At 36.5% G+C, this 20,724-nt stretch overlaps 1 protein-coding gene across 10 annotated transcripts in view; it reads right to left on the reverse strand.

Annotated features, from left to right (window-relative positions):
- Positions 1–20,724, reverse strand: part of ZC3H13 (zinc finger CCCH-type containing 13) — an 86,529-nt gene that overhangs the window by 9,618 nt on the left and 56,187 nt on the right. For 5 of the 10 annotated variants that reach the window (XM_069068734.1, XM_069068732.1, XM_069068727.1 and 2 more), the window contains 5 exons: positions 17,486–17,521; positions 12,850–13,387; positions 10,366–10,469; positions 8,992–10,017; positions 1,932–2,432 (listed from right to left, as the gene is read on the reverse strand). In XM_069068734.1, the coding sequence (XP_068924835.1) occupies positions 1,932–2,432; positions 8,992–10,017; positions 10,366–10,469; positions 12,850–13,387; positions 17,486–17,521 (2,205 nt within the window). The remainder of the gene's footprint in view (positions 1–1,931; positions 2,433–8,991; positions 10,018–10,365; positions 10,470–12,849; positions 13,388–17,485; positions 17,522–20,724) is intronic. The other 5 variants (XM_069068736.1, XM_069068729.1, XM_069068728.1 and 2 more) reach the window with 2 other exon arrangements.

Consider the following 20,724-nt stretch of genomic DNA (forward strand, 5'->3'; position numbering starts at 1 on the left):
CTATCAATTAAATAATAATAATAATCAAATAATTTTGGAACAGCTGGTACAGAAATTTAAAATGTAGAGGCCCAGCACTCTACTCACTCATTGTACAACCTACTTGACCAAACTAATTTATTGTACATTGATTTAAACTTTGTCTCAAGATATGTAATTCCACAAGGTGAAAATTATCTTTAATCACAAGTGCTATTAACAACATTGCTTAGACTACAAGGAACAGTATGACATTTTAAGATTCTACCTCCTATAATGCCTACCTAAGATATGGAAGAGGTTTATTCTTGGCCTAGAGTTTTTCAGCTAATATAGTATTTCTAGCTAATATAGTATTTAATAAAAAAATTAATTCACAGGTACAAAACCTTTAAAAAGTCCTGAACTCCCCTTTAACAGTCAGACTAGTCATGTACAGTCCTTCAGTTCCCTTTTAGATGGGCAGTCTTCTCCCCTTAGAATGTAAACTTCTTGAAGGTAGTGATTATCTTTATTTTTACTTGTATTTGTATTCTCGGTATTTGGCATAGTGTCTGGTACTCAGTGCGTGCTTAATAAGAACTCTATGAACCTATCATTCTGTACCCACAAATCTGCCTAATTTCACTCCTCTCTTCCAAAGCTCTCAACCCACCACACCAAATAAACCAAATTAATGAGATAGTTGTGGCAGAAGAAAAAAAAGGAAATAAGGCCTGTTTTCAAATAGAGGACCGATAAGACAATTTAAAGAGTCTAAGCAGGAAATTTTAGACATATGGAAGAATAAGAAAGCAAGAACTGAGTTCACCGCAAGTAACTACTATATTTTTCACTTATGAAAAGCATATGTTTTCTAGAGGCTAAAGTATGAATATAAAAGTTAACCAAAAATTCTTAAAACTTCTTAACAACAAGATTCACCAGGATTAACTTATAAAAGCAAGATGCTATGTTAACTTCCTCTATAACAGAATAAAAACATCCCTATCAGTCTTTAAAGATGAATACTCATTCTATTTTTTTAGTAGAATCCCAGTTCAGTACTGCCTGTATGATTTTAAGAAAGTCATTAAACTTGTGGAACTCAATTTTCTTCTTTGCAAAATGAGAAGGTAGGGGTTGGATGACCCTGAAAGTCCTTTTTAGCTCTAAGTGCACAATCCCATGAGCTACAAAGACAGCAATGAAAATCTCTTAAAATAAAAGAAGGAAACTCCCTTCCCTTAACTCTATGATGGGCTTTTAGTAATTTCTTAGACAAATAAATACCATCTTTCCCCTCCACTCCACTTTCTAAATTCAACCTACCTGTCAATTCCTTCCCCTTCCATGAAACCTTCCCAGACCTCCCTTGGTCACTGTGATCTCTCCTCTCCTCTGAACTCATAAGTACTCTATCATACCATTCATTCAACAAAAACAAACCAAAAAAACCCTCACTTTGCCTTGTAATTGTTTTTATATTATTATTGTTTTTGTTACTCCAGTCAATAAGTATTTACTAAGAATCTATGTGCTAGGTGTCAGGGATTTTCTGTATTATTTAAGTTTTCATGTACCTATGCCTTGCCTCTGTCTCAACTAGACTATAAGTTCTCAATTAACTGAATATGTTACATACCCCCTTTTACCCTCTCCTCCACACTATGACAGCTAGTTTCTTCTGTGTAAGAGTAAATGGATAAATTTCCATTGACCTGATTTATTTTTGGCACATCTAAGATATCTAAGAAAAAAGGTTAATAGGATGTTAGACTCTATTAAGATTTATTCTAAGCGATCTATCTCCTTTATACTTATGGTTAAACAAAATTCATAGGGTTTTTTCCTTCACCAGATCTGCTTCCTCTACCAAAAAAAAAATTTAGCATGAAGAAGACCTTTAAGGAGAAGGTATTCTGTTTTCAAAGGCAAAGAAAGAGTAATATGCAGACTATCATAGAGCTTACCTTCTAAGCTCTCAGTTTTTTCAGCTTCATTTACATCATCAAATCCATGCAAAGGTCCCAGGTCTTTTTCTATTCTTTCTTTGTCCAAAGCTACAGAGTCTCTGCAAATTCCCTCAAAGTCTTTTTCATGCTCATCCAGTTTTGTTTCACTGCGTTTTGAAGACTCTATGTGTGAAGAAATATCAAGAGTTCTGTCTCTATCTCTTTCACTAGAATCAGGAATTTGCCTCTCTCTTTCCCTGTCCAAGTCTCTCCTTTTGTCTCGCTCTCTTTCTCGTTCCCGCAGTCGGTCTCTGTTTCTTGGCCAATCTTTATCAGTATCTCGGTCCCATTCTCTCTGCCTTGTTTCTCTCCTCTCCCTTTCCCGTTCTCTATCATGTTCATGTCGATCTCGTTCCTGAAGCCTTTCTCGGCTATCAAAAGACCCAGATCTTGAGTGAACCTGGCGATCTGACTCAGGGGAACTTCTTCTAGAACTGTGACTTCTTGAATCTTGACGATCTAAAATAAATATTATAAATACAGATATCTGTGTTATGCATTAAACTTAAGACACAAAAGGCAACACAGGTTAAAAGGGCTTCACTTTAGAAATGCCCTTTTGTTGTAAGAAGAAGAGTAGCCCTCTAAAGAAAATAAATTTAGCCTAATGTATAATGTTCACACACATTCTTCTCTACTAGTGTTCAACAAGTTAACAAAATACCACCATATTTTCACATATTACTTCCTTAAGAATATGACTTTGTTCAAGCATAAGTTTCTTCAAGAAATGATTCTTCCCCCAAAATTCCATCTGCGTAAGAATATTTGGTTCTTTTTACTGAAGGTTCTTAGGTGATTATAAAAATCTTTTCTCCAAGACAATTAAAGAGAAGGGAACACCAGAATTATGAAGGCTAAAGACTGACTTTGAGAAAGAGAAAGTAGATAAGAATAAGGAAAACTCACACAGAATAAGGAGTCAGACAAGGTGGGGAGGGGCTTAAGCAAAAGAAGAACATGGTGATTTAAGAAAGAAAATGAAAATTAGAGGACCATCTCTGCAGAGGGAAAACCAGAGGACATGGTGGTAGGTTCAAGAAATAGGCAAAAAAGGAAGAGGAAAATCTGAGGAAGAGAAGAGTTTGAGGAGAAGGAAAGAAGAGGGTTCAGAGAAAAGAATGGGAGTTTGAAGATGAGGAAGATGGGAAAAAAGAGAAAAGGGCCTGAAAAGCAGGATGTAGGAGGAAAAGGAAGTTGAAAAGATTAAGAGAAGGTAAAAGGTTGGTAAATAGAAAAGGAAAAAGAAGTTGGGTGTGGCTATTAAAACTACTAAAAATCTACATATCCAGTCCTCATCTATGCTACTCCAATGCTACATCATCAGTTGCCCGTGGGATGTACAGGCATTTCAAACCCAAGCACATCCAAAATGGAAGTCATTAATTATCTTTGTCACAAAATATCTGCCTCTTCAAAAGCCCCTAGTTTTGTCAAGAGCAGTACTATCCATCCTGACTGTTCACACTCACCTCCCAGAGTCAATCACGGCCAAGTCTTGTCAATTCTACCTCACAACTCTCACTCAACCCCTTCTCTCCACCTGATGTCACAACCACCCTATTCAGAACTAAATCACCTCTTGGTGGGATTACTACAAAATCTGCCATCAGTATTCTCCATGCCTCAAGTCTCCTTTCTAATCTGTCCTCAACACTGTTGCTAACTCGTTATTTCTGAAAGCACAGGTTCTGGAGCTCTGTCACTCCCCTACTCAAAAAAGGCAGCCTATTGCCTCAAGGATTAAATTTACAAACTCCTAGTTGACATTCAAAGCCCTTCACAATTGGACTCCAACTTACCTAGACCTACTCTATACATTCCAGGCAAAGTGGTCCACCTACGTGTTTTTTTCCATATATGCCATTTCATTTCCTGCCTCCATGATTTTGTGCATGTACAGCTTATTGTCCCCTTCCTTACTTCCACTTCTTAGAAGCCCTAGTTCTTTGTAACACCCAGCTTAAATACAATCTTTTCTGATTCTTCCAGGAATCAATTATACATAAACATACACAAAGTATTATCTGTATGTATGTTGTTTTTCCCTAATGGGAAGTAAGCTCCTTGAGAGGCAAAGCATTTCATGTTCCACTGAATTGATAAGATGAAAATGTAACAAGTATGTTGAGGAAGATCCCCCAAAAGTTTACAAAAGTAATTAATTGTCCAGGGGGAGCTACTAGCCAAGAACCTCAAGGCTGATGACCTCATTTTTATCAAGGATAGAAAGCAGACAGAATAGCATAGCATCCTGAACTGGTCATGTTGTTTGTATTTCTGAAACAAAGGCTGGCTATCAACAGTCAAAATACAAGATTATCTCCTGGGGAAACAAAGGAGGTTTAGGAAACTTTCAAAGGTATCAGGGAGAATTAAAGTGTTTCTTTAAAAAATGGAAGAAGGACTTCAATGTGAACACAAAGAACAAAAGGAACCTTAAGGGGCTGAGGAAATCCAGACATGTGGTAGGAAATTCAAGGGTAGAATACGATATAGAAAAAGAAAGGGAAGTAGGACAATTGAACACTCAAACCAAAACAAAGATGAGGTTCTTCCAGAAGACAAAGGAGCTCAACTTGATAAAAACAACTATCCTAAGAATTATGACCACAGGAGCTACCAGGGAAGCAATTGTTCAGTAAGGGCTCAGAGGAAGAAAGGATGAGTAGTGATATCTACTAACTCCCTGATAAGGGGGTCCCCTCTGCTTCTTCAGGCCTCTTCTCTTTGTTTTGAACTGAAGCCATTCTTCCATTTTTTTTAAAGGAACATTTAGTTCTCCATGATAACCTTGAAAGTAGGGAGGCACTGTTTAAAGGGGTCCTGAGGTAGCTACTTTTCCACCTGGTAATTCTGAAGAGAGGTCTTCATTAGGCATGTATCTAAGAAGTGACCTAGAAACTCTCAAGACTTGTCCAACTTGGTGACCACTACTGACTTCTGATGATTAATTTGGATACAAATTATATTTCCAGAAAAAAATATAGAAAGGAATGCTAAAGATTATGAAATTTTGAGCAAGAAACTAAAGGCTTTTATTGGCACAGATGGAGGTGTTTTTGTTTTGTTTTTTTTTCAATCACTCTTGCTGATCAAAAGTCAAGGATTTCAGGAGAGAAAGGCTGGTTAAGGTGTCTGAGTACAGGACTAGATCTCTGGACCCCAGATTAAAACAAAGAAATTATAGGTTCCTAGTAGGAAAGTAGGAAGGTACATTTAATAAGGGTGCTGGTTAAGAACAAGTTTGCAAATTAAGACAAAGGGATTTTAAAATAAAAAGGAAGGAGGCATTCTTAACTACTAAGGTTCAGCCACAATGTAGGAAAAAATTAGTCACCAAGCACTTAGTAAGTGCTTAGAAGTAGAATGACATAGGCAAATAGATCAGTTTAGCTGTATCATAAAGTAAACTGATGACCAGTAAAGTGTAAGAAGATAGACAGGTAAGAAGGAACCAGGTTATGAAGGGCTTCAAATGCCAAACAGAGAATTTTATATTTGTTCCTAGAGGTAATCCAGAGCCACTGAAATTTACTGAGTTGGGCAGAGGTGACAAAGTCACAACTGAGTTTTAAGAAAATCACTTTGGTAACTAGTTAATAGATGGGAGCAGGAATGGCCTTGAGGCATGGAGGTCAACCAGAAGACTAGTACAAAGGGTACAAGCAAGAAAGAGGTGATAGAGGGCATAAATGAGGATGGTAGCTATGTAAGAAAAGGGGATATATAAGAAAGTGTGAAGGTAAAAATAATAAAATTTGATCACAGTTTGACAATGTAGGTTGACTATGAGGAATTAAAGAAATACCGAGATCTCCACAAGGAATCAAGGAAGCTATCAATAATGACATTTTGGATCTGATTCTAATTTCCATCACAGAAACATTTTTCCTCCCCCATGATAAGTAGATCACCTGAAATCTTATCATCCTGCAGGCCAACTCAGCTACTGATACTCAGGAGCTCCTCAGCTCCCTCACTTGCCTCTCCCCTGACTGGAGAAATGGCAGCTTTGTAAAACATTAACTCCTCCCAAAGCCTTCCCTTATAGGTGGCTCAGAATTTCCCAGGTACCTACTTTTCCATTAGCACCTCTACTTGGTCTTGACTCCAAGGAATGTTATGCCTCTGTGCTGTGTACCCCATGCTTCTCTCTCCCCTTTTCAGCTTCCTTTCATGAACTGTCTTCTCCCAGGAGATTATAAGCTCCTCAAAGGCAGGGGCGGGGCTAGCTTTCTTTTTCTTATTTATATCTCCAGCTCTCAGCACAGTCTCTGGCATACAGCAGATGCTTAATAAATATTTAATGAATTAAACCAAATTGATTCTCATTAAGAATAAAATGGTTGCTAGTTAAAAAAAATAAAGGACCTTAGGGGGAAGTGACCATCTCACAATTGATGAGAGTGTGTCTACGTAGATAGAAAAGCCAAGCATAGTCTGATATAAACCCTAGATTTCAGGAGATCAGAAATCAAAGGAATAGGATAGGTAGAGTTCTGCAGGTTAAGATTAAGTAAGGGAAGTCAGTCAGGAGCAGTGGGAAACTTTCAAGGACAAAATTCTGAAAATATAAAGAGAAAAGTGGGGGAGGGGGGAAGAGAAAATTATTCAAAAAGATTGATGTGGATACACAAGGACCTCAGCAACCAACAGGCATTTTATGTACAGAAGAAGTAAATGCACGTAACAAAATGAATACAAAAGTTCTACATGATTTTATATAGTATCAAGAGTGCTAAAAATGAAAATGAGCTTATACTCATAAAGAACAGTAAGGAAAACAGTCCTGGTTATAAAATTTATATTGAGGAAAAGAGGAGATGCAAATAAGGATAGGGCTTCAGCTAAGGATAGACGGACACTGATGATGAACCAAAATAAGACAGAGAGGCTCGAGTTTTCATGTCTGTTTTCTCTGCTAAGGACAGATTTTTACAATGGAAAGGGAAAAATCAGCAAATAAGAAGTAGATGCCCAAGATAGGCAAGAGCTCCTAAGACTTTTACGAGATGTTCGCGAGAGTCACCGAGCCAGGAGGAGAAGAGGTGAGACGCCTTCACCCGAGAGAGCTATCAGGCGTGAAGCGTGCTAAAGGCCTGAAACGCGGAAAAGGTACCACGTGGCTCTGGGAAAATAGACGCCTTCGTTTTCACAAATAACAAGGAAATCTGTAATCCAAGTCGATAAGTCTCTCCCTCATTCCTGGATTCTAAGATATATTAAATAACATGGTCACCAAAAATCAAGGGAAAAAAAACCAAACTATGATCCCAGGAAGCCAGTGTGGTTTCATCACCAAGAGACTCTGCCAGACTAAGCTCAGGTTCTTTTGCAACACATTACCAGATAAGGGAAACACTTCTACTATCGTTTACTTAGATTTCAACAAAGCACCTGACAACTTCATGCTAGTCTGATGGAAAGGTAAAGGCTAGTTGATACTACCCTTAGGTGGATTTAACATTGGTTCAATGTTCAAACTCAAAAAATACTAATTTACTGTTTAAATCCTGGCTCAGCTACTTATTACTAATCTAATTTTGGACAAGTCTTTTCATTGTCCTGAGCCTCAGTTACCTTCTCTGTGAAACGAGGAGATTGGATTGATGTATTTTTGTCAAAGTCTGATTCTGGAGAGGGCATTTTGTGAAAGGTCCAGTTTGATAACAACTTGGAAAGAGGTCTCTAGCAGAATGTACCAGGGATCTGTGCTTGGTCCTGTGCTGTTTAACATCTTTATCAATGACTCAAAGTTAAAAAGGCCATGGTTATCAAATTTCAAGAAGACACAAAACTGGGATGGACAGCTAACACACTAGCTAGTCAGAGTCAGGATTTTAAAAGATCCTAACATGCTAGAACTATGGGTCAAATTTACTTTAATAGAGACAAATTTAAAGTCTTACATTTGGACTCCCCTTCTCCCCCCCAAAATTTCAAAAACACTACTGGGGAAACATGGCTAGAAATTTGTGAGGAAAAGGTCCAAGGTTGGTCAACTAGTGAACTTTATGTACAGAATGAATAAACTAAGATATGGCAGCCAAGAAAGGTAATACAAGAGTAAGCTGCATTAAGAGGAGTAGGATCTAAGACTAGGGAGGTGACAGTCCAGCTGTACTCTAGCTATATTAGGAGTAGTATGAATAGTATGCTCACTGGGGGAGAGGGAATGGGAGCAAAGTGAATGGAAGGAAATGAAGTTGCAGTAATTATTATGAGACCTGATAAGGTTACTCCTTTGCTCCTATAACCAGTTCCTACTTTCCCTTACCACTTCTATTCCATCTTGTTCCATATAATTCTAAGTTCCTATGTGAGGTCCTCAACAACTTAACCAACTCTAACAAACTTTATCAATTAGTACTACTGTTATACTACCTCAAGCTAAAAATGACTAGCATCACTGAAAATATTAATATGACACTGGTATTCAGTATTGAAAAAGTAGGATGGAGATTAGTAATTATTTGAAGGTACAATTTTTAAAACTTATTTCCAAAATTAAGAGATTATTTTAAAGCATTACATAAAACTACCCAGCTTATTATTCTAATAAGTTTGAATTTATTCAAAAGAGAAGACATTGCTTGTTTCCATAATTGGAAAAGCTATTAAATTGTGCAGAACTTTGTTTAGCTACCTGACTACAGGAGTGACTACCTATAAAGCTGTAATGTAAGCTAAAATGGTAAACACCAAAAAATTTTACATACATCATTTTCAAAAATACTTTAATTTACGCTAGTTTCTTTTTGTAGGCAAAATGTTTTGTTTTCAAATTCACTGCTAACATAAGAAGCTCAAAATAGCTCCTTTACCCATTAACTAGAAAGTCATAAAACCATTCTATGAAGGGGAAGAGGCTTTCAAGTCCTTGCTGAATGCCGATGGTCTAGGATATGCACAATTTCATTATTGTCCAAGGCTAATAAAACACACACACAAGTGGTTGACTACGTTGCTTTTTATAAACCAATGTAACCAAAATCTATGGACTCCACTTAATTACCTGAAGAAGTACTGCGACTGGGCTCTCCACGCTTCAACTGGTCAATCCTGGATTTTCTCTCTCCCGGAATTTCTAAGCTTTTTGTCTTTTCTCTATCTCTTGAGCTACTGTGGAGGACTCTCTTTCGACCAGTTAGGTCATCTCCACTGCGATGAGCAGAATCATTGGAAGGTGATCTAAGGCGGCTAGAAGTATGACTACGATTGCTACGATTGCTTCCCAAGCTGCTACTCCGTTTTTGATCAATTGGTTTGCGGTGTGGTCCATCTTCTATGGTAACATGAGGTGCTTCTATTTTTTCCACTCTGGTTCTGTGACACTTTCTATGAGATTCTTCAGTTGAACGCTCAGGTACAATCACATCTCCACGGTCAGGAACATCTTCATCAGACCAGTCACTAAAAGTTGTATCTTCTCTTTTCTGGGAAACCTCTCCAGTTGTTCCATTTTTCTCATTTGACACCTCAATCAACTCTTCTTTTGTAGTTGCAGGAGGGGTCCTTGGGCCTTTTTTCTTCTTACTATGTTGAACTAATTCATCATCAGAAATATCAGAATCCCCTTTCGATCTTTTTCGTTTCTTTTCAACATTTTTCTTCTTCTGTCCTTTCTTAGGTGAAAATACTTGACCCTCCTCTGTTGCAGACTCAGTGCTATATCTTTCCATTCCAACATCTTCCTCTTTCTTTCTCTTAGTGGTCCTTTTTGGTACTTTGGACTTTTTCTTGTTTTCCTCATGTGCTCGATCAGACCCATCTCGCTCTTCAGGCTGGTGGTGTCCAACACTTTCTTGCGCACGTGTTCTTGAGTTTTCTGTTACTTCTGGCTGCTCCCCTCTTTGCTTGTCTCCAGAAGAAACTCTATCTTTGAGCTCTTGCTCTTCATAGCGCCTAGAGCTGTCTTTTCTTTCTGGCTTTCGGTCTTCCTCTTTCCATCGGTTCTGCCTATCTTCTGGCATGTGTGAAGGGCTAAGTGAACGAGATTCCTGAGGTCGTACAACCTGGCTCAATAGTCTATGTTTTTCATCTATTCAAATTTGAAAGAGAAAAAGCAAGAATAAAGCATTATATGCAGTAAATGACAACTATCAAATGCTATCTCCTGCCAAATTTTCAAGGTTTAGAGTGAAAACATTTAACATAAATATTACATTTCAGAAAATAAAGCCATGGAGTTTGGCCACCAATGGTTAAAGCAGGTTTTTAATCACAAATACTATTATTCCAAAGTGAGTGTGTACCTAAATGAAGCTATCTAGTAACAGAGATAATAAGGAAAATGATCTAATATTAAGACAAGAGCTCTCACTGTCAGTGAGCTCAGAGTCACAAGTGACCCTGGACACTGTAGTGAAGTTAATTAAGTCATGCTCACTTTTATCATCTCCGCTATTGTAGGCGTCGCTATCAGGAGAATGTTCGCGTCGGCGTTTGGGTGACTGGCGAGGACTGGGACTGCTTTCAGTTCTATGGCGCTTCCTGCATTGGGAAAGTAGCTTCAATTTAGCAAAACCAGATGAAAGGTAAAGAATTCTGTACGTTTTAACAGTAGTTAGAATTAGGAGTAGTATAGTCTTATTACAAATATCTGTCTCAGACATAAAATCCCAATAATGAATACAGTATTTTAATGAAATATTAGCTCCCTAGCAAAATAATTCTCAAGATCATTTTTCTTTTCTCAGCCATCTAAAGAGAAATAATACAATAAAATGTTGAAGAGAAATCAATTTTTTTAAATCAATAAATTTGGAAAATACATTATTTACTCGAGATTTCTTCTTTGGCCTCCACGAAGTCTTTCTCTATTGCCTCACTGTGGGGTGATGGTGACGCTAGGTATGTGAAGCCTGTGCTGATTCTGGAAAGCATTTCTGTTTTCTGAGGACTAAGCTAGCTAACAACCCAGAATCATATCAACAGTAGGCTGGCTACCTAGTGTTTGGTTTTTTGCCATGGCAACCCAAGAAACACAAAAATACAAAATGTCCTAAGTCCTATGAGATCTCCTTCTGCTTCTGCAGTGACAGCAGCAAAAGTGTAGAGAAAGGGTTGGCTAAGGATGCTAATCATAGTCAAAAACTATTTGTCCTCTAGAAACTTGTTCAGTGACCGAGTGGACATGCAGTCGTAGACATTTTGTCATAAGACATACAATGTCAGAGAGATCTTGAGGTTCTCGCTATAAATTAAACCAGAAAACAGTTGTAGCCAAATGGAAGGATGGCTCAAAGACAGTGAGTTGGTGGAGTGGTTTTTATTGTGTGTCTAAAGACAACAAGAAATAGTATTTCTTGTATTAATGACCAACCTGTAATGCATGTCAAGTATTTGCAAATACACCACAAAATAATTGCAATTTACATACCAATATCAGTGACTATGGATAGAGTGGTAGAAAAATTCTATGAAGAATTTGATAAGAACTTCCATTTCAAATCAACATGTACTCTTGAAACTCAGCAGAAAAGTTAAGAATGGAGAGAGATATGGGAAAGCATAGGTTAGGAAGAAGGGATGAGAGAAGTCAGAGCCTTGTATGTAGTTACACAAAAGCCTCAGGAATTCATATTATGAACACTTGCTTTTAAAAATCAATAGCAGGGGAGGCTAGGTGGTACAGTGAGTAGAGTACCAGCCCTGGAGCCAGAGAACCTGAGTTCAAATCCGGCCTCAGACACTTAACACAAAAACTAGCTGTGTGACCATGGGCAAGTCATTTAACCCCAAATGCCCTCCCTTCCCCCCTCCAAAAAAAAAAAAAAAGATCCAATGGGAACCTATATCTATCTGATACTTCTATTTCCATTTGGACCTTTTATTTTCCACCACTATTTTATTTATCTAGTATATAAATCTATGTAAACCTATGCTGAAGATACTTACAAATAGGTTAAATATTTAGATGCCCAAAAAGGGGGTAAAGGGCATGCTAAGAGATTAGATCTATAATAAATAACCTCAGAATCTCTGAAAAGAACTCTATATCTCAAATATGCTATGGTAAGTTCAATTAGCAATGTAGTATAAAGGAAAAGAATGTTGGATTTGAACTTGGAGGAGTATCTTTAAATCCTAGCTTTACCTGTGTGACACAAGTCACTTCTCTCAGCTTCAATTTCCCTATCAGTAAAATGAAGGAATTAGAACTAAGTTGTGTCAGGGCAGCTAGGTGGTGCAGTGAATAGAGCACAAGCCCTGGAGTCAGGAGGACCTGAGTTCAAATCTAGCCTCAGACACTTGACATATCTACTAGCCAGGTGACTTTGAGCAAGTCACTTAACCCCAATTGCCCTCCAAAAAGCCAAAAAAAAAAGAAGAAGAACTAAGTTGTATCTAAGGCCCCTTCTAGTTTGAAATTTATGATCACAGGAAAAATTTTGTTGAAATTATCACCTTCATATTAACCCTTATTAGAAAACACATTACAGCCCAACAGGATGATGTTTGAGATTACCCTTTAAACACAATGGGTTCAGATATCCAAAAAGAGCTTTTAAACCAGAATGCTGAATTATCTCCTCTTATCCCAGGAATATGCAAGAAAAAAAAATATTTGTGTCTTTCCTCTGAAAAATTCAAAGAACCTTAGACATAGAATTTTTAATAAAATAAAACATCAGAGAAAGCCAGGAAGAGGCAAATATGGAACAGAAAATTAGAAGACAGGATAAAGAAGAACTAATAGCAACTTAAACTGAAGTTAGGTAACACTCACATTTGAATAAAAGTTCTAAAAATGTTAATGATGTATTTTCAAGGTTCTGAGAGGACTAAGGAATAACATGATGGGTTTGATTAAAAGCTTTTTAACTATTAACTCTAATGCACTAATGAGATGATTTGTAATGACTCTTACTTTGATTTTCTCTCATCATGAACCTCTCTTGGATTCCTGTCTTCTCGAACATCTTCTCTTTTTTCCCTTCGATCTTCTCTTCCTTTGTCTTCCCAATCCCTTTGACGATCACGTTCTTTATCCCTTTCTCTTGCTCGTTCTCGTTCTCTTTCTCTTTCCCTTTCACGTTCCCTCTCTCTTTCCCGTTCTTCCCTCTCCCGTTCCCTTTCTTTTTCCCTCTCTCGTTCCCTCTCTCGTTCCCTCTCTCGATCGTGTTCTCGATCCCTATCTCTATCACGTTCCCGGTCTTTTTCCCTTTCCCTGTCTCTCTCCCTCTCCCTGGCACGATCTCGTTCTAATTCTCTCTCTTTTTCTCTCTCCCTGTCGCGTTCCCTTTCCCTCTCTCTTTCCCTCTCTCTTTCTCTCTCCCTTTCCCTTTCTCTAGCCCTCTCATCTCTTCTGTCATCAGTTCTGTCTATTCTTCGTTCCTCTCTTCTTTCATCACGCTCAAGTTCATCACTCCTTCCTTGATGGCGTACTGGTGAATTTGGTCTTGGATCTACAACAAAAATAAAGTTTTACCAATGAATAATTTGACTGACTTGTTTTTCAAGTCAGAATACATCATTAAAAAGTTCAAATTTTATCCTAGTAGATAACAGGAACATAAATTTAGAGCTAAAAGGGACCTTGGAAGCCAGTTAGTTCAACCCCATCATTAGAGAAATAAGAGGCTAGGGAGACTGGTTTGCCCAGAGTCACACAGGTATTGACCCACATCAAAGGCAGGATTTCCTACTAGGTTCTGACTCTTTGTTGTACTATATCAATGGGAAAAATACCTGTTATTTTTACTAATAGCCATGTATAATCATCACAGCTACATTTAAGGGAAAAAAATTCCTCCATGTTCTCCAATCCACAACTCCTACTGCATTCCGATCTTATATGTAAAGATGGGCTCTTTTACACTGCTCCAAACTCCACTTCCCACTCCTTTCACTCTTCAGGTCTCATCTCTATGTTCTCAACTCACAAGGAGATCACTTACAAAAATGGAAAAGAGCAGAAGGGTAGACAAGTGCAGAATGCAACTGGGTGCAGGAAAGCAATGGGAAGTAGGCTAAGGGAAAGGTAACAATCACACTCATAATATTCATACCCATACTACTGGCCACAATAGGCAAAAAAAATACAAGAGGGTTTTGGGAAAATAAATACATTAAGACAAAGTATGTATTCATTTCAAAAAGCTAGAGAGTTTTAAAGGATTTTTATATGCCAAAAGCTTAGTAACCCTGAAATAATATTCAAAAGTAATAAAGCAAAAATTGTTTTGCTTTTGCTTTCAATGAAAGCTGAAAAGTATCAGATGATACTTAGAATTAGTTAATTACTGTCTAGTAATTAAAATGTTTAATCTATTAAACAACTGATTACTCAGGTGAATAAATTTTACCTATGATGTTAGTTTATTAACAATTTCTAAATTTTTCAAGTAAAACACTTATTGTATTATGAGCACATAACTATATTTTGCTTTAACCTACAAGTAATGAAGATTATTCTATTTACTTCTTTGTGTGAGAGAAAGAAAAACTACAAAAAATGAAATGTCAAAGTTGCTCTACTATTGAACTGAGTGGCTATGTCAGCCTGTGATTGAAGGGTTGAAGGATAGATTGTTAGATAAAGCATAACATTAGAATATGTTTAATAAAGAACTCTGGGGCTGTTATGATTTTCCTATATTCATACCTGACTGATGGTTGGTTAAAAATAAAAGGTCATTATTACATAGCTCAGTCAGCAGTCCGGCAAAAAAAAAAAGGGGGATATACATCAACCCATTGGGCAAATCAATTGGTCTTAGAGTCAGAAGATAAGGTTTTAAGTCTCTACTCAGACACCTATAAGCCATGTGACACTGGACAAGTCAATTAAGTTCCCTGAGACTCAGTTTCCTAATAAAAAAATGGGGCTGATAATAAACTGACTCACAAGATTATCCTGAGAGAAATATTTTATAAAACTTTTAAGTGCTAAACAATTAATATTAATAATATTTACTATATATATATAATATTGACAATAGTCAAGTTTCTAAATAAGGGCTCAAAGCAATGAGGCTGTTACCCCATTGAAATATGATTTTTCCTGACACAGATCTCACCTACCTCTGCCCACATAAATGCAGGAAGTACATTTATACTGGCAGAAGATATAAAAGATCATGGAACTTAAAAGATAAAAAGCAATGTTAAGACCATTTAATCCAAACTCTGTATTAACAATAAGGAAACTCTAATTACTTTGCAGGAAAGTTCACATTTTTTCATAAAATCACATAGTTATAAGCAAAAAGACTAGAATCCACTTCTGGCTCCAATGGGAAGAGAGGCAGTATAGGGAGATACCAGCTATGGAATTGTAAAAAAGACATTGAATTTGGAGTAAAGAAATTTGTAAGGACTCAAATAAAACATGTACTAAACATTTGCAATGTGCAAAACACTATGTTAAGTGCTGAGGATATATAGAGAAAAATAAGACAGTCCCTATTCAAAAGGAGATCACATTCCATAGGGAAAAAAATATCACTTTCTTTTTTTTTGGGGGGGGGGACTTGAGGGGAGGGCAGAGCAATTGGGGAAGTGACTTGCCCAAGGTCATACAGCTAAGAAGTTTTAAGTGTCTGGGCCCGATTTGAACTCAGGTCCTCCTAACTCCAGGGCAGGTGCTCTGTTCACTGCACCACCTAGCCGCCCAAAAAATTTCACTTTCTGAAGGAAGAGGAACAAAAGGATCCAAGCTAAAGGAGGAAAATTATTCAAGATTAATCAAGTATTTATGAAGTACCTGCTATATGTCAGGCACTGTGCTAGGGTCTGGGAATACAGGTATAAAAGAATGCAAGAGACCCTGCTAGCAAAGAGGGAGGCAACAACTACATATGGAAAACACGAAGCATCAATATAAAATAGTTAAATACAAAGTAGTTTAGGAGGAATGCAGATGGGGGCTCAGGAAATTTTCATCTTCATATAGAAGATAGTATATGAACTATACCTTAAAAGAATGGGACTCTCTTGAGGCAGGGATTAAAGAGGGAGTGCATTCCAAGAATGGAGAATGGTCAATGCAAAGGGCATGGAGAGAAGAGACAAGCATATGGTGTATGAATAACAGAAAAAAGGTCAATCTAGCTAGATTTCAGAGTATGAGAAGGACTAATGAATGTCCAATGAGGCTGAAAAGATAGGTTGCAGACAAGTTTTATAAAGTCCTAAAATCTAAGCAGAGATGTTTATATTTTATCCTAGAAGCAAAGAAAGTCACTGGAATTGACTGAATAGGAGTCACATGGTCAGAAAATTACTTTGGCAACCATATGTAGGATAGACTTGGAGTGGTAAGAGACTTGTGGTAAGAAGATTTAACAGGAGGCTATTTTAACAGTCTTAAAAGAAAAGCGATAAGGTGGTAGAGCTGTAGAATGAAGGGAAAAAGATGGATGCAAGAAATGTTGTGAAGGTAGAAATGACAGAATTTGGCAAGTAACTGAATATAAGGGGTGAAGGAGAATGAGAGTCCAAGGTATCAAGATTACAAACCTGAGCAACAAGAAGGAAGATGCAAAAGAAACAGGGAAGTCTGACAGAAACTTTTTAGAAAAGAAGTTTCAGGTAAGGGAGAGAGGAAGATAATGAGTTTAGTTTTGGGGATATGGTGAATTTAAGTTGTCTCTGAGGCACCCAGTTTGAAATGTCCAATAGGTAATTGGTGATTCAGGACTGAAGATGAAGGATCCAAGGGAGTGAACAGCAGAAACAAACAAACAAAATGAAGGGACATAAGGGGAAAGAAGATGAACAGAAGCAGCAGAACTCAACCAAGAAAAGCTGATGAGGTAGGAAAAGAAGGCCTCAAGAAGATCATAATAGTTGATGACACAGAGCGATTTGTACAAGATAAGAAAGATGAATTTGTAAATGGTTATCAAGACTGAACTAATGTACCAACAGGGTAGCGAGGAAGTGTCACAAATCCTGGATTGAAGACCCTGTAACTAGTTTGCCCCAGCAGTTATCCAGAGAACCAACTAGCACAAATGAAGGGAAAAAATGCAGGTCATTTCCAACAAGTATGGGAAACAAGAAGAATTTTGCAGGGATCTTCAAAGAATGTGTGGCGTTTATATTTGTCAGAGAAGAGACTATTCATGCTCAAAAGTTTGGCTAGTATCCTTCCTAGAGAAGTTCTGGGAACATCTATCTACTCTCCAGGTTATAAGGTAAAATGAAGTATTCCTTAAAAAGGGGAGTGGGGAGGGAGGAAAGGCTCCAATGTGAAAACAAAATGAAAAAAGAGAAATCAAAGAGAAAGTAGAATCCAGACATATTAGGAGGTTGGAGAGCAGAAAAAAATGTGAAACAGAAAAAAAAAAAACCTCTCAACATCTGGGAATTAAGCAAATAAGCCTCTTCCCAAAGTGGAAAAAGCTAGACATTCTTAAAAGTAATCAGCTGCCCAAAGGGGAGGGGAAAGGGTTAACACAAGACCAGATGGATTTACAAGTGAATTCTATAAAACATTCAAAGAACAATTCTTATATTACATAAACTGTTTGCAAAAATAGGAAAAGATGGGATCCTACCAAATTCCTTCAATGATACAAATATGGTCTTGATACCTAAAACCAGAAAGAGACAAAGCAGAAAGAGAAAAGCAGAGAAAAACAATAACTCCAGTAAAAGTAATAGGATATAAAATAATCCCACATAAGTCATTTGTATTTCTGCATATTATCAACAAAACCCAGCAGCAGAAAGGGACAGAAAAAAAATTCCATTCAAAATAATTACGAAATATATAAAATATCTATTTCAGAGACATGTACCAAGACAAAAGAAAAGAATTATATAACTAAACTGCAAAACACTCTTTATAAAAACACAGCTAGACCTAAAAAAATTGGTGAGATTATTAACTGCTCATGGTTGGTTCATTACAATAATAATAAAAAATCTAAATACTACCTACATTCATTTACTTATTTGGTGCCATACATATATACAGCTAAAATAATTTCCATCCCAAGGAACAAAAGATCAAAACTCTCATGTGACAAGGGGACTCAAAGTATTAAATCTCAAACTAAACTACAAAAATGTAATCAAAAAAACTATTTGGTACTGTTTAAAAAAATATAGAAAAATTAACCAGCAGATCAGATTAGGTACACAACAAACACAGTACCACAGTTTTCAATAAACTTAAATACCTCAGTGGCTAGAGTAAAGATTCAAAAACTGCAAAGGAAACTGGAAATCAGCCTGGAAGAAATCAGATTCAGAACAATATTGATGCACTGAAATAACCTGAAAATGGATATACATGACCTAAAGTTCACATCATAAACAAATCAGAGGACCAAGGAAGGAAATGTCTTTGATAACAATGAATAGGAAAGAATTCTTGACCAAACAAAAGAGAACTGCAGAAGACAAAATAAACAATTTTAATTACACAAAATTGTAAAACTTTTGCACAAACAAAAATCAACACAGTTAAATTTTTAAAAGAAATAGTTAACTGGGGAGAAAAATTTTTTAGTTTCTCCAATAAAGGTCTGATATAAAGAACTTAAATATATAAGAGAACAAAAGCCATTCTCCAATAGAGAAATGATTATAAAAATGCAGTTCTCAAAAGAAGAAAGCAAGCTATCAATAACCGTATTTTAAAATGCTCCAAATCACTTATAATAAGAGAAATGAAGATTAAAATAATTTTGAGGATCCATTTCAAATCCATCAGACTGATAAAAATCAGGGGTTAGCCAATCCAGCTTGCAGCCTATTTTAGTAAGGGTAGCAAACTAAGAATAGTTTTTTTTTTTAATTTTAAAATATTTAAAAAAATTTGTTTTTAAACATAAAAACCATTGTTAGCTCAAGGGCCTATTTGGCCCACAGGTAATGGAACCATACAAAAGATGAGACAAAAAGATGGCAATTGTTAAAGAGAATATGAAGACAGGACATTATTGGTGGACCATTATATCCATAATAGTACTTTTTATTGTAGCAAAGAACTAGAAACCCAAGGGGCTTCCAACCCAACTGGGGAATGGCTGAACAAATTACAATATATGAATGCAATATTTTTCTTACTGCACCACAAGAAATAATGAAAGGGCTGGATTTAGAGAAACCTGGAAAGATTCACAGGAACAGAATAACAACATAAACAGAACCAGAAGAACAATTTATACAATACCCACAACAATGTAAATAAAAACAACTTTGAAATAAACACTTAAGAATTCTGTTCAATGCAAAAACCAACCCCATAGCTCTAGAGGACCAATGATCACCTAACAAAGAGGTAGTAGACTGGGTGCAAACTGAGACATACGTTTTTGGACATGGCCAATGTATATATTTGTTTTGATTGGCTGTTCTTACTTGTAACAAGAGAAGTTTGTTGAGTTGGCTTTTTTTTTGGGGGGGGGATCTTAAAGAACAAAAAGCAACTAGTGATGGTGACTGTCAAAAAGTAAAAGAAAAAAGAAATGAGTGTCAATGAAATTTTTTTTCAATCCACATTAAAGAACAAAAGGTGGCTGAAAGGGAAGTACACAAAAAAGACAGCTTTAAAACTAGTATGTTAAATTTATTATGTACTTTTTTTAAAGTACAAGCTATACTTTTTTGTTCTCTATATGGAAAGGTTAATATTCATTGTTAACAAGCTGAGAAAGGCAATTTTTTTTAATAGAAGCATGGCTTGCCCAATAAAGAATGGTAAAATGGTTCCAGAGAAGCTATCAGAAAGAGATTATTCAGGAAGTAATGGTCAAAGAAAAAAAGATACCAACAGTGATGGCTGGAAACGCCCTGATGAGAGGGCAAGCAGTTTAAGATGTATCTTTTTTTTTCCTAATCACCTCAGTCATAAATAACAGCTTTCTCTGAATTGTTTTATACTTTTCATAAGGCTCTTGTGATAACAGTTAACATTTGTATCAACTTTAAGGTTTGCCAAACAATCTGGATATACTAAATGGCCTGAGTGTCTTAGGCCCGTGTTACCTTTAAAAGACTTAAAACTTAAAATTGCACTAAGATTTTTGGGACTTCCTGTACTATGGCAACTGATGCTATTTTGTGATAAAGTTATCTGTGTATATGATCATCTTTCTAAGTTTCTTGAGGACAGAATTCCTTTATATCTCTATATATCCCTTCAAAAGAACCTGAATCAAAGTAGATACTTAAGAAGTATGTACTCATTGAATGAATATAAGTGGCAAGTCCATAGGTAGGGGACTAAATTATAAGGGGAAACAAGACTAAAAAACCCGAAGTAATAAATTAGATCTAGAGATATAAATTTGAAAGTTATTCACATAGCAGTGGTACTGAAGCCATAAGGGCAAATGAGCTGTTTTCTATGGAATCAGACTATATTCAAAAAGTGCACACTGTGCATGCCAAGAAAATGGCCACCACAAAAAAGTCTAAAATTAAAAAGGATTTTTATTAAGGATTACTATCTTCTACATACTCTGTTAAGAATTACAATGAAGTTTGGGGGGGGGGGGGAACTTTTACAGATCTTGAAATGATCCACTGACAGCAGATTTTCTTGACTATGCTAAACATGAGATGAGTATTAAAATGTTAATTTAAAATAATCTGATATAGATAGAAATTGTTTTGTTCCTTTCCAGTCCAGTCTTTTTTTAATGTGTAGGTTTCAGTCATTCATACAAACTATGTAATTAAGCAACCTACTGATTGAACTAAATTCTTTAAAGGCCTTTATCCAGTAACTAAAAATAACAGCTAAGCCACAAAAACAAATTTTAAAAAATACTGGCAGAACACA

The sequence above is a fragment of the Petaurus breviceps genome, unplaced genomic scaffold (genome assembly GCF_028583685.1).
Source record: "Petaurus breviceps papuanus isolate PSGF00001 unplaced genomic scaffold, PetGlider_PUasm1.0 90769, whole genome shotgun sequence".
Taxonomy (NCBI): Eukaryota; Metazoa; Chordata; class Mammalia; order Diprotodontia; family Petauridae; genus Petaurus; species Petaurus breviceps.